The sequence below is a fragment of the Mus caroli genome, unplaced genomic scaffold (assembly GCF_978045245.1).
Source record: "Mus caroli unplaced genomic scaffold, Mus_caroli_1 scaffold_6, whole genome shotgun sequence".
In the NCBI taxonomy this organism is placed as follows: domain Eukaryota; kingdom Metazoa; phylum Chordata; class Mammalia; order Rodentia; family Muridae; genus Mus; species Mus caroli.
In genome coordinates, this window is record NW_028227261.1 from 5,826,038 (window position 1) to 5,840,940 (window position 14,903).

General features: G+C 45.2%; 1 protein-coding gene across 13 annotated transcripts in view; it reads right to left on the minus strand.

The window, feature by feature from the left end:
• Rere (arginine-glutamic acid dipeptide repeats) overlaps window positions 1–14,903 on the minus strand; it is a 350,306-nt gene that overhangs the window by 136,765 nt on the left and 198,638 nt on the right. Inside the window, exon 1 of one of the 13 annotated variants that reach the window (XM_029475949.2) lies at window positions 3,796–4,086. The exons of the other annotated variants lie outside the window; for them this stretch is intronic. Coding sequence (XP_029331809.1) covers window positions 3,796–3,821 — 26 coding nt within the window. The 5' untranslated portion in view covers window positions 3,822–4,086. Of the gene's footprint in view, window positions 1–3,795; window positions 4,087–14,903 lie in introns of those variants that run through there. 13 annotated transcript variants of the gene reach the window in all.

Below are 14,903 nucleotides of genomic sequence, written 5' to 3' on the forward strand. Positions count from 1 at the left end.
CATCTTCAAGAAACTGGGGATGAGGAGTTGGAGTCATGACAGCACACAAGGACTCTGCATTGTTCTCATCATCTTTACAGAGATCAGGCCCATTGGAAGCCGAGCTCAGAGCACACGGGCAGCTGGTCCAGTCCACTGAGTATGTGGACTATTAACACCAGCTGGCTTCAGATCTAGTCACTTCTCTTATTCCTGACATCAGTCATTTACTGAACTCATTTTGGTTTGTGATTGCAGTTTGTTTGTTTGTTTGTTTGAAACAGGGCCTAACTATGTATTGCTGACTGGCTTGAAATTCACTTTGTAGACCAGAATTGCTGCAAACTCACAGAGATCCTCATCCCTTGTCTCTGGATGCTAAGATTAAAGGTCTGTGCCTCTACACCCATTTAAACATATTTATGTCAAAGCTTCGTTTGTGTCAAGCATGGTGGTACAAACCTGCCGCCCTAGCACTTGGGTGGCAAAGGTAAGTAGGTCTTTGACTTCTAGGTCAACCGGTACTGCATAATGAAACCCTATCTCAGTCCCTCTTATCCCCCCAAGGTGATCCATTTGCCAAGTCCTAAACGAGGAACGGAGGTTATAAGACTAAATGGCTGGGCGGTGGTGGTGCATGTCTTCAATCCCAGCACTCAGGAGGCAGAGGCAGGTGGACCTCTATGTGTCTGAGGCCAGCCTGGTCTACAGAGCAAGCTCTAGGACAGCCAGGAAATAATTCATTTTTTTAAAAGGAAGAAGTGACCCCTGCTCAACAGAAAAGATAATCACATAACCACAAATAAATGTATATTTCAAAGAATGTTAACAGAAATGACCTCTAGCCCAGCTGAGTTAAGAAACAGTTTGCCTGAGTGTCAGTATGACGGTGCACACGGTTTTAAACATATGTGTAAGCACCTGTGCCACCTGGATCAGAAACTTATGATTCCGAGGATTATCAATCACGTGGGCTTTCCCCGAAGACTCAAGAGCGCATGCCTCTAGTCTTCCTTCAGCTGGTGTTTCCTGCCTTCCCCCATCCAACATCTTTCACAGGCTTAGAACAAGTATGTTTTTGGTAAGTAGAACATGACTCAGTAAGGGCAAAAAGCAAAGTGGAAAAGAAAAAGTGAACTTTGGAGGAAGAAGTGCTCAGGAGCTCAGGAGCCTAGAGAATCAACAGCATGCTAAACCCCAGGCCTGAGGCAGCTCAGAGCAGCCTCAGCCAGGGAGTCTGCCTGAAAGATGCGACTGGAAGCAGATGGCATTAAGAAGTGGCACCAGCCGGGCGTGGTGGCGCACGCCTTTAATCCCAGCACTCGGGAGGCAGAGGCAGGCGAATTTCTGAGTTCGAGGCCAGCCTGGTCTACAAAGTGAGTGCCAGGACAGCCAGGGCTACACAGAGAAACCCTGTCTCGAAAAACCAAAAAAAAAAGAAGTGGCACCAGTGACACACACACAGCAAGTATGTCCAGGCTGCTCAAGATGGGCTGCACTCGTAGGCACACACACTTGAAATGCACGGCTTCACTCATTCAATCATTCACAGTCGAGAGTCTAGCTCTTGCTCCTCTCGTGCTCTTCCCTTCTTCCTCCTGCTCTGTCCCCTTGCTCCTTCCTCACCCCCCCCCCCCCGCTTCCATGTGCTCATGGCCGGCCTCTACTTCTCTACTCTCTCTTTCTCTGCCTCTACTACCATCTTAACTCCCCTCCCCTGAGGGGCCTGAGTAAACTTTATTCTATACTGAAATAAAAGGATCTGAGAACTGTCCATTCTCCCTGAAGCCCATCCTCCTATGCCTCCTCCCAGTTCCTGATAGTCCCAAGTGCATCCAGTGGGGAATGAGCCAAACCGGCCAGCATTACCTACTGACCAACCTGCACAGAGGCCCTCAGCAACCAGGAATAACTGCAATGCTGCCCTTCACCTCCAGACATGTCCCAAAACCCCAGGCAAGAGACAGACATTCAGAAGCAACTTTCCCAAAAATGTATTTTCTCAAGACAGGAGAATAAAGAACAAATGCATAAACAGAGAAAACAGTGTTGCTGATTTCAATGCATGTAAAATCAACTCAGAAACCCAGAGGTCACCACAAAGCAGAGCCAGGAACTCCAAATCTTCCATCAAAGCAGGTGGCTGTACCCAACGCCGTGCAAGCCGAGCAGCCAGCCAGCCAAGCAGGTGGACCGGGACTCTGAACGCTCAAACTAAAGAGGAGGAGGAAGGAAGGTCCTTCCAACCACAACCACAACAAATCGGCATTCTCCCAAAAGCTCAGGCACATGGTCTGCTTCCAGAAGCACTATTATACACTGTGGGAAACACTGGGCATTAACCCCAAACTTCCATACACAGTCATAAAAGAAGGTGGCCCTCACAGGAATGGGAATCAAATACAGAAATATCAACTAAGACCCTAGCATCACCTTACTTCTCTACATAGCATCTCTTTAGTTCAAATTCTAAATTAAGCATACAAGAATACAAATTAATGCTTTAGGAATATTTTAAATGTCAGCACTGCTGAACCCTGGCCCAATCAGAGGCCTCTTCACACAAGATCCCTGTCTCCAGCTAAGACCTTACGAATCTTCTTCCCTGGAGTCAATCACAGCGAACTTTCCTGTCCCTGAGAAGATGAATCACATTCTTCTACCTTGGAGTGTTTTCTATAGTCCTCACAACTGCACAGAACCTGACTTATGGCTAAATTGTTCCCAGCCCTGCAGCGGAGAGGAAATGACAGCAGCAAGGCAATCCCACAGTTCCCTAATCCCCTGTCTGAGTCGGAATTCCACCGTACAAAATCTGCTTATCCTGACTGGCTCCCTAGTAAACCAGAGTCACAGCCCCTACCTGGGCTCTCTCTGCAAACAGGAGGAAAAAAAAAAAAAAAAAAAAAGCCAACTTCACCTGGGTAGAGAGGGCTACTTCATGGTCAGACATCAAGCCACAGGTAGCAAACGTGACCTTGTCCATGCCTCTGCCTTCTTTGGCAGCAAACCTTTCCCATTTCCACTCTCCTCCTACTCAATGCAAAAATCACACAAAATACACATACACCACAAAGCAAAAACTAACATACCAGAATAAAGAAAAGTATGGGAATCTCAATTCTAACATAGATGTCAATGTTTATAGTCTCTCCAAGCTGGCAAGAGAATTGCCACAAACTCCAAAAAGAAGGCTTTGCTCCTTCAGAAAGAACAGAAGAGAAACTGATGTGATATAACAGATCCCTTTGAAAACACACTAAGATGATACAGTTGCAATCGTCATCCACAGCTATCCCCCTCGTGTGTCACCTCACAAGAATTATAATTTGCTCTAGCAAACAGGCTCTCAATCAAAACAAGTTCCACCCACCTTCAAAGCAACCAATAGCTGCCCACCTACCACCCTTCCTAAAACAGCCAAACAGATCCATTCTGTGGCCCAGCGATCCCCACAAGGCACACGGCTAATGAGGCAGTCTGCAGGTCTGCTCTGCAGGTCTTTAAGACAGACAAGCTCTACAAAATGCACTGAGCAAACCCAGGCTATAATCACACGGCAGAGAGGAAGAGGTGAAGGAAAGGGGTAGAGACTCACAAAGCTTCACACTGGACATTTGCTTAATTCATCTCCTGGTAGACCCCATGCACAGCTCTGATTTTATGCTTCGCAATGCCACCTCTGCCTGGCCAGCTGGCTGAATCAAAGGCTTTAGGAACATGCACTATGAATGGCGAGATGATTCATAAACATCTTCAGAAGGAGCTTGAGCAGCAAAGCCAATGTCTCCGTAAGGCCAGGGGAAGATTGCCTACCTGCAGGGGCTGAATGGATCATCCATGACTAACACAGGCTCTCGTGAGTCTAGCTGGATCCCTGCACCTCTACTTACTGCTAAAACTCTGCCCTTTTCTACTCTAAGTACTCAAAATGGAGGCCCATGCAGGCTGAGACCTCACAGAGCTCTCTCTCACTGAGCTTGTGCTATGACCTAAGCCTTCACGCAGAACGCTGAAACTTCCCTCACACTGACAGGACTGAGCATGTGCTGTGACCCTCCCTCATCCACACACTGTCTCTCCACAACGCAATCAATCTCAACCCTGCTGTTTCCGTAAATAAAGACCAGCCAACAGACTCTGCAGCTTCTCGGAGCACACCAAGCTAGTGTGCAGGGAAGTGGGGCCTTAGAAAGGGGATTCCAGACAGCCAACACCAGGGAACTCCACAAGCCAAGCCAGAAGCGCCCGTCCTCAGGAGACAACAGCAAGTTTTCTTTTGTCTTTTCCATTTTTTAAGTAAGTCAGGTTTTTAATAACCACTTTTTCAACAAAGAACAAGAATGAGGAAACAGGTCCAAATGACTGCAGCTGGAATTAAGCGCAGAAACAGAAGCATACTTGAAGCGCAGCGGCAGTGCTCAGGAGAAGCAACTAAACACATGTCCTTTTGAAAACCCTACGCACTTGACAAAAAGACCAGACAAGCAAGCTAGCCACATAGGTATGGCCACAATGGAGACAGAGCTAACACAGCACACACGGAATGCCATGCTTCATGCAAAAAGAACCCCAAATCTCCAAGTGATTAAACTACAGCATCCTCTAAGGTAATTAATAGGAGCCCAGCCAGGTCTCCCAAGAATGAACTGGGACAATAAAAACAGCAACGAGGTTCAGATGGAGGATGTGGGGGTGAGGTGTAAACTCAGCAGCAGAGCACTACCCTAGCATGAACCATAATGGTTGGCTGACACTAACCCCTCAGGTAAGCAACCGTGCATGCATATGCCCCTCCCCCCAGATGCCTAAAGACCATCCACTATAAACACCTCAGCACACAGGGAAAACCAAACCAAAAAACAACAAACCAAACCAACCAAACAAACAAAACATTTCAAGTGCCCTGATTCATTCTCGCACAACACTAGCTATGAAACTAAATCTATTAAAAACTCATTTTGAAAGATTTCTAAAGCCATGTAACAAGTCCATCTCACTATAGCAATACTGAGGACCAAAGTACTCACTCACACTGCCCACAGACCAGCCAAGAGAGGTCCTGGGAAAACCCTGCAGAACAAGTCTGTCTACTCATCCAGTGTTCATGTCCCACAAAGGACTGTTTGTCATTAAGAAATAGCTGATATGTAGGTTATTCCCACCTGCAAACTAAAAGATGAATTTACACCATTTAGTTATAACTTAAAAAGAAAGATCATAAAATTCCCTCAAAACATAAAAGATTGGAAAAAAGGACAGGACCTACTGTTTCTCAGAAATGGAATGGAGAGTAGAAAAATGAAAATCTTTTCCAAGAACATGAGTCCTTACAGATTCTTAGAGCAGGACACGGTGCCCGGTACCCTGTGCAGAGCCTTGTCCAGCCTGTGAGACAACGTGAGTTCTAAGCTGAGGAATCTACACATTTTCTGCAGAAATACAGCACACCTCAGCCACAGGGCTGCAGGTGAGCCTCAGTTATAAGAGTGCTTGCCCAACATGCATGAAGCCCTGGGTTTGATCCTGAGGACCACATGTGCCAGGCAACCCTCGAAATCAAGGAGGTAGGACACCCAAAGTTCAGAGGCACTCTCAGCCATGTAAAATTTCCTAAGTTCAGAGAGAGAACACACAAGCATATTTATCTGAAATAGTTTCCCTTTGTCCCAACACATGAAAACTGGGCGACGGGGCGGAAGAGCATTTCCTTAGACCTGCTGCTGTACTTGGACAGCGCAGAGCTGCTGAAATGGAGCCGGGCACCAAAGGAACTCTTTCACATACAAGAGGAAGATGGGAAAGAACTCAATAGCTACACACAGGAAAAAGTTATTATTACATAAAAAGTTACTCCAAGTCAAGAAAATCTTATTTTCAAAATTATTGTTTGGGTCTCACTAGCTGCCCTGGGTGACAATGATGGCATGCAACCCAAGTGTCTTTCTTCTTCTGACCCCAGGAGGGATCCTGGCTTGTTCCTCCTCAAGAGGTAAACAGGTGACTGGCAGATCTTCCCCTGTGTGTGTGTTTTTTTGACATTTTGTTGTTGGCTAAGACAGGCAGCTTGTGCCAGCTCCCCTGAGGGAGAAGGCAAGCAGGCTACCTACTTCCTCTTTCTTCCAGCTCATCCGCATTTTGAAAAACAAAGCAACAGCTCCAAGTGGGCCTGGCTCTCCAGAGCTGCATCAGTCCTTCCAGGACAGCTCAGCACTGCTTCTCTCCACACTTGCTCGCACTGGCATCTGCGACACTGGCTGTTTCTTTTATCTTGGTTGGTGGTGAATCGTTCTTTCAATGTTCTGTCATTTCTAAGAGCAAAGCTCAACATTCACAGACAGTTTACCCGAAACCATCCTCCACAATCTTGCACTAGGGTACATCCCTCCTAAAACTTCTTACATATATTTCTGACATGGGGCATCACTGGCATGAGTCTGCTTTTTATATTATCTCCTCCTTGACACTTTAGGGTCACAAGCAGGCTTCCCTGGAGACCAACGACCTGACCTAAATGCCTCACACTATGAACCAAAGATATACTTCCTAGTCAGGTTCATATATGGAACCCAGCTCTGAATTTACAGGCTTTTAAATATTTTTTTTTCTTTTTTTTGGTTTTTCGAGACAGGGTCTCTCTTTATAGCTCTGGCTGTCCCGGAGCTCACTTTGTAGACCAGGCTGGCCTCGAACTCAGAAATCCCACTGCCTCTGCCTCCCGCGTGCTGGGATTAAAGGCGTGCGCCACCACGCCCGGCAATATTTTTTTTCAATATCTGAAGATGTTTATGTTTTCTGGCAAAAGTTACTGAAATAATAAGATCTGGGCTTTGTGCTATGTTGTTGAAGGCTTTTCAGACAGGATAGTAACCAAGAAAATGCTGATGAAGCTCATCCCCAAAGCTATACAAAGATCTCCCATGAGATCAAAGTATGGAGCACCTTGTCAAGAAGATATGCAACGATGCCTATAATTACCAAGAAGTTACAAAAATACCACTTTCAGAGTTAACTATGACCACTTTCCCATGATAGATGCAAAACAAACTCCAGGAAGAGAATACCTTATGGATGGACACAAACATAAAGTGCTAGCATGAGACTAGAAGGCAGGCATGCCGGGCTATGAGGAGAGAATCCTTCCTAGGGCTCTGAACTGAAAGATGAAGCAGTGGGGTTAAACGGTTATGCAGTACTAGCTGAAACAAGACATAGAACTGAGACGTGGCTAAGACATTTATTGCAGCTCAACCAAAGACTCTAGTGTTTTGGCTGACTATAGAGTAGGTTTAACTGGTTTTGTTTACCAAGATCTCTGAGCTGAAATTTCTTTCTTTTGGGGAAATGGTTTTAAGGCAGGATTTCTGTGTAGCCTTGTCTGTCCTGGAACTCATTCTATAGACCAGACTGGCCTTGAACTCAGAGATCTACCTGCCCCTGGCTCCAGGGTCTATCACTGGTCTCTGCCTAAGTTAGTCCTCTCTACCTTTCTCTGTTCTCCTGCTGGACCCTTCCTTCTCTCACATGCTCCCTCTTTTGCTTTGACCCATAAATAGATTTATATTAGTCAAAGCTAGAGTCCTTGTACGAGAGAAAACACTAATGTGTACTCTCCCTTTAGGTCCTTCCTGCCCACTACATTTGTGTCCTTTATATATTTGGAAAACTTTAGATTTTACATATGAGAGAATGAGTGGGTGGGTGGCACTTGTCTCCTTTATCCCCATTATGCTCTGGCATTCCTTACCCCGTCCCTCCCACGACTCATCTCTCTCTCCCACACTCTGCACCTCTAGGTTTCATTAAAGAAAGCACATGATGTTTGTCTCTATAGTAATTCCCTGTAAGATGTAGACTCAGCAGAGGTTCTTTGCTCCCACTGTTGAGACTGTTTCCTTTGCTGTGCAAAATAATCTTATCCCATGGAACACTATTTGTCAATTTTGATTATTTATTGAGCTACTGGAGTCCTTCTCAGCTCCAGGTCTTACACAGGCATTTTTATGTGCACTGGATGACTTTTGTATGATATGAGAGACAGATTAGACTCACCCTTCTCCACATTGGATAGCTATCTAGTCTTAGCAGCACCTTTTGTGTGAGGAGGCTCTTTCTTCTCCACGTCTCTGAGCAGCACTATGCTGCTGTGCTTCCATGGCTCTGGGTCTGCTTAAGTAAGGTACCACAACCCCTCCCTCCCTCCCTCCCTCCCTCCCTCCCTCCCTCCCTCCCTCCCTCCCTCCCTCCCTCCCTCCCTCCCGTAGCTGTTAAAGCTTTCTGTACAGGGCTGCTTTAGTTACCTGAGATACCTGTGCTTCCACATAAATATTAAGATCACCTTTATTTAGTTCTATAAAGAATATCAATGGAAGGGGATAAAAAAAGAAACTATTTCTAGACTGCTCTTAGGAATACAGCCATGTTCACAGAATTAATTTCGAATTCTTATAAGCATTGGAGGTCTTTTCTTCTAAGTGTCTTTAGTGGGTTTTTAAGAAAATAATTGTATTATATTTGCATATTTATTGTTATTATATGTGTCTCTGTGTGTACACTTGGGTAACCATGAAGACCAGAACATGACATCAGACCCTCAGGAGCTGGAGTTACAGAGGCTGGACACTGACTCAGGGCCTCTGGCAGAGCTTCATGTGCTCTTAAAAGAGTCAGTTCTCCAGGCCTAGGGTAGTGTTCTTTTTTTTAATGATCTTTTGTTTGTTTGTTTTTTGTTTTTTCGAGACAGGGTTTCTCTGTGTAGCCCTGGCTGTCCTGGAACTCACTTTGTAGACCAGGCTGGCCTCGAACTCAAAAATCCACCTGCCTCTGCCTCCCAAGTGCTAGGATTAAAGGTGTGCGCCACCACGCCCAGCCCTAGGGTAGTGTTCTTAAATTTTTCCATTGTAAAGGTCTTTTACTTCTTTGATTAGGTGTATTCCTAGCGTGCAGGGAAGGGGATGTGTTGCTTTCTTTGTTACCGTGGCATTAGGGATTGAACATACTGCCTATCTGTTGCTAGTTTAATACCCTACCACTGAAGTACATACCTAGCCCAATTTTATTTGAAAGATTTATTAATTTATATGAATGCACTGTTGCTGTCTTCAGACACACCAGAAGAGGGCATGGGATCCCATTACAGATGGTTGTGAGCCACAATGTGATTTCTGGGAATTGAACTCAGGACCTCTGGAAGAGCAGCCAGTGCTCTGAACCATCTCTCCAGCTCCCAACCCAATCAATTTTTTAAAAGCTACTGTGAAGCTGGGCGTGGTGGCGCACGCCTTTAATCCCAGCACTCGGGAGGCAGAGGCAGGCGGATTTCTGAGTTCGAGGCCAGCCTGGTCTACAGAGTGAGTTCCAGGACAGCCAGGGCTACACAGAGAAACCCTGTCTCGAAAAACCAAAAAAAAAAAAAAAAAAAAAAAAGCTACTGTGAATACAATGTTAAATGTTATTTCTTGAATCCCTTTCTTGGTAAACTCATCATTGGCATAATCAACCAATCAATCCCTAGTGATTTCTTTTTTCTGTGCATCGCATGCTAGCCCAGTGTCAGGTCCCCTGGAACTCAAGTTGTGGTTGTGAGGCGCCTTGTGGATGCTGGGAACTGAACCTGGGTCATCTGTAAGAGCAGCAAGTGTCTTTAAGAGCTGAGCCAGATCCTGCTTAAACTGCTCTTAGCTTCATTTTAGTAGTCTATACAAGAGATCTATTTTTACTAACTTTATGACTATGCTTTCTTTAGCAAACTGAAATAACGAGCTTTTGATTTTCAAACATAGGGTGTGTATCATGAATATACTTGATAGTTATATTTCAAGTGCCTCCCCTCCCCTTCTCACGATTAATTATAGGGCCTATGAACCTTTGCAAGCATTCTACACTGAGCTACATTTTGACACCTCCTTTTTACATTAAATTTGGAGGGGAGGTCTTACCAACTTGCCCAGGCTGGTTCTAAATTCATTCTGCAGCACAGGCAGATGCTGAGCTTCTGATCCTCTTGCCTCAGCTTCCCAGGTCGCTGGGATGACAAGCCTGAGCCGCCAGACCTAGAAGCCTCCTGATTTGAAATGTGTGTTTTATATATGAGCATGATCGTGTCTTTTATTGCTCAATCAGAGTGTAAGGGAGCTGGCACTCTGGTATTAGTTAGGCAGGCTGGGTACCATCTCATTGATCTGTCCATTTCTTCCTAGGGTCCGCCAGCTTCTGGAATGCAGGCTATTCAAAGTATTCCTAATAATCCCCAGGACTTCACTGTTACTTGATATAATGCCCAATCTTCATCTCTAATGTATTATTTCAAATTGTCTCTTTATCAAGTTACCTTTACTGAGCCAGCCGTCTGGACTGACTTACCATACTGCTCTTAGTTAAGTCTCCGTAGTGGCGATTCCTAGTTGTCAACTTAACTATATTTGGAATGAACTACAATCCAGAATTGGAAGGGTCACCAGTGACCCTAATCTGGAGGCTGGGAGATACAAGTTTCTGACCTGGATCTTGGTATGGAGATCTTGAAGACAGGGAGATCTCAGAGTCCAAGGTCATCTGGGATTAAAGGTGCCGTGCACACACCTTTAATCTGGACTACACCTTCTGCTGGAGACAATATAAGGATATTGGAAGGGAGTCATGCTCTCACTCTTTCACCTGCTTACCGTGTGAGACTTAAGTAACTGTTAGATCCTTGGCCTTCCATTCACAGCTACTACTGAACCATTGTTGGGAATTGGACTGCAGACTTTAAGTCCTCAAAAAAATTCCTTTACTATATAGAGACTATCTATAAGTTCTGTGACTCTAGAGAACCCTGACTAATACAGTCTCCATCTCATTAATTTCTTTCATGGACTCAACTATTTCTCTGTACTGATTTTTGGGTGGTTAGTTTTGTCCTATGGAGCTATGACCTTGAAGTGCATCATTAACTTCATGCTATTTCCAATACCCTCTGCATTTTTTAAAGCAATAAGTTTATTGAGTAGATTTGGGGTGGAGTGGGGGGCAGTTGTGGCCTCCCTTCCCCCAGCCTGGAACCTGCTTGCTCAAGGGTGGAGCTACGTGCTCATTAGTCCTGCCACGCCTACTGTTGGAACCTGCCTTTGCTGCCTGGAGGCACACACGTGTTCGTCCTGCTACTGGACCCTGAGTTACTTGGCGGGATATTGGGTTCCCTCCCCCTTCCTTTATAACTGAGTGTCTGGAAATAGTAAAATTGAGCCTTGAACAGAATGTATGTTGTCTTGGCTCCATTGTTTCTTCCGCCCCGTCTAGATTCCTCTCTTTTCAGCGAACTGCCATTCTCAGTTGAACCGTTCGTGTTGTGGACTGCGGGCAGGCCGCAACAGGCAGTGACATACATATCTCTTGATTTTTAATGTGACCCTTCATAGCTAAACATATCTTCTTAGAACTGCCTTACACTTTGATCAGTAGTATTTGCATTTTCTTTTTTTTTTTTTTTTTTTTTTTTGGTTTTTTCGAGACAGGGTTTCTCTGTGTAGCCCTGGCTGTCCTGGCACTCACTTTGTAGACCAGGCTGGCCTCGAACTCAGAAATCCACCTGCCTCTGCCTCCCGAGTGCTGGGATTAAAGGCGTGCGCCACCACGCCCGGCTAGTATTTGCATTTTCAGATGCTTCTAAGAATTGTTAAATATCAGCCCTAATGTCTTCACTGATCTGCTGTTTGCTCATGAGTATGTGTGTAACTTGGGTGTGTGCTCAGAAGATGCCACCTCAAAAATCTTCTCTCTCTCTCTCTCTCTCTCTCTCTCCCCTCTCCCTCTCTCCCTCTCTTACCCCCCTCTCATTTTCTAAGATAGGGTTTCTCTGTGTAGCTCTGGCTGTCCTGGAACTTACTCTGTGTACCAGGCTGGTCTTGAACTCACAGAGATGAGTCTGCCTCGGCCTCCTGAGAGCTGAAGTAAAGATGTGTACCACCTCCATGTGGAAAGTGTCTTTCATTGGCCTGGAACTTGCCCACTAGACTAGGCTAGATGACTAGCAAGCTCCAGAATGTATTCTTCTATTTACGTGGGTTCTGGGGACTAAACTTGGATCCTCATGTTTGCACAGCAAGCATTTTCCTAGCTGAGCCATCTCCTGAGCCCACAGTTTTTGCAATTTCTTTCGATATTAGTTTTTGAACCTTATTCCACAATGATTTAATAAAATCTAAGAAATCAATAGGTTTCCTTTGTTAAGCTTTAAAAACTGGAGCAGAGGCTCTCCGTAAAGCTGTAGCCTAAATGTGGATGGGCCTACTCTGGCAGAGACTTGATGCACCAGGGTGGGGAGATACCCAGGGAAGGCCTACCCTTTCAGAGAAGGAGAAGGGTAAGGGGAAACCGGGAAGGGGGGTGGGCAACATTTGGGATGTAAATAAATAATAAGTGGTTAAGACTTATTTTCTGCCGGGTGGTGGTGGCGCACACCTTTAATCCCAGCACTTGGGAGGCAGAGGCAGGCGGATTTCTAAGTTCAAGGCCAGCCTGGTCTACAGAGTGAGTTCCAGGACAGCCAGGGCTATACAGAGAAACCCTGTCAAAAAAGACTTATTTTCTGTGTTTAAGTGTTTTGTCTGGATGTATGCATGTACCACATGCATGCCTGCTACCTGCCCAAGATTACCTGGCAACAGTATGATCCCTCTAAACTGGAGTTATGACAGTTATAAGGTGTTATGTGGGGACTGGAAATCAAATCTGGATCCTCTGTGAGAGCAACACGTGCTGTAAGCTGCCCCTGTCGGGACTCCTCTGACACCGGTCTGTTCCTGAGAAGACTGTTTTGCCATTGTCGGATGGAATGTTTCAGAGATAGCTGTTACGTCCGTTTGCTCTGTGCTGCAGTTTCAATTCTCAAGTTTCTCTGTTGATTTGGTACTGGGACAGGGGCTCTGGATGACCTATTTGTTGATGACAGTGAGCTATTAAAAAATCACCTACTATTATCTGGGTGGTAGTGGCATAGGCCTTTAATTCCAGCAAATGGGAGGCAGAGGCAGGTGGATTCCTGAGTTCAAGGCTGGGCTGGTTTAAAGAGCAAGTTCCAGCACAGCCAGGGCTATACAGAGAAACCTGACTCAAAAAAACCTAAATGAACAAAGTCACCCATTTTCATTTTTATCGTGGTCTACCTGGACCTTTTTGTGTAGCAGTATTTATTTTACCTTGACATTCAGTGCATATCTAGTTTCAACTCTTATAATCTCCTAACAAGAGCCTGGCATAGTGACACATGCCTTTAATCCAACACTCAGGAAGCGGAAGTAGGTAGAGCTCTTTGATTTCAAGACCAGCCTCGTCTGCAGAGTGAGTTGCAGAACTCCCAAAGCTACACAGTGAGATCCTGTCTTGAAAAACACCAAAGCAACAAAAATCTCCTAATGTCTTGGTCCCTTTGTTACTACACAGTGACCTTCATCTCTCCTAATTTGGACCTGGCCTCTGTTTTATCAAATGGAGCCAGAGCCTAACCCTGCTTGTCTTCAGCCCAGAGCTGACCCTACTTTTTTTCAGCTCCCAGTTGCTTGGCATACTAACAGCTGTTTTGCTTCCACTTTTGTTGTGATTAAACATTCTGATAAAAGGAAGCTTAGGAAAAGAAAGGTTTATTTACGCTTACAACTCCATACAACCACTGAAGGAACTTAAAGCCTGCTTGCCATTCCACACAAGCAGCAACTCAGACCAAGGAACTCACTCATAGACAAAGAAGTACAGCCAGAACCATGTAGACATACCTAGCTAGTTTTGTTTTGTTTTGTCCTTCTGTCTTTTTAAAAGACTTAGATAGACTTTTAAGTTAATTTTATTTATGTGTACTTGTGTTTTTTTTCCTTCGTGAGTCTGTGTGTTGCATGTGAGTGCAGAGGATGTCATACATGGTTGTGAGCCACAGTGTGGTTGCTGAGAAATGAATGTAGTCCCTGATAAGCATAGCAAACGATTTGTTTTTCTTTTTCAAGACAAGGTTTCTCTGTGTAGCCCTGGCTGTCCTTGAACTCAGAAATCCACCTGCCTCTGCCTCCTAAGTGCTGGGATTAAGGCGTGCACCACCACGCCCAGCTGCTGAGCTATCTCTTTCTTTATCTGGCTTTTTATACAGTGGAAGATCATCTGCCCAGGAAACATTGTTCCCCACAGTAAACTGGATCCTGCAGGATGAAGGAGCAGTCACCAAGTCAACCCCCAACAGGCATGTCCACAAGCCATGACCCAAGTCAAGCTGCAGTTAAGGCTAACCAGGCACAGGTCCATCTTCTACTTTAGGCTGCGTGTCTTTGGTGGTGAAGTGCATCTCATGTAGCCACATCGCCCTTCATGTAAGTAACTGTTCTGGTCTGGAAAGATGGCTCAGCGATTCTAAGCACTGACTAGTCTTCCACATATCCTGAGTTCAATTCCCAGCAACCACATGGTGGCTCATAGCCATGTATAATGGGGATCCAATGCCCTCTCCTGGTGTGTCTGAAGACAGTGACAGTGTGCTCACATACATTAAATAAATAAATAAATAAATAAATAAATAAATCTTTAAAAAATAATCGTTCTGTTACACATGTACACCTTACCAAGATGGCTCCAACAGGATGCTGTCCACTTCCTACCCTAGTCTCACCAGATCTTTGTCAGTGTTTCTGGATTTCATTAGCTGAAGCAAACTGAACAACAAGTATCTAACTTTCCAAACTGACTCTGGAGGGCTTGGCAAAGTCTGCATCAAGAAAATGCTCTCCCAGTCAGCTGAAAGCACAGACGGACAGCGGCGTTCTGTCCTTCTCCCTACTCTCTATGCCCTCCTTTCCATACCTTTCCTTGCCTAACCAAAGCAAAGGCAAACAATGAGTGGCACTAACCATCAAAGGCCCAAGCTGACCCGGAAGCGCTGAGTCACTGCTTGGCATCTTGCTAAC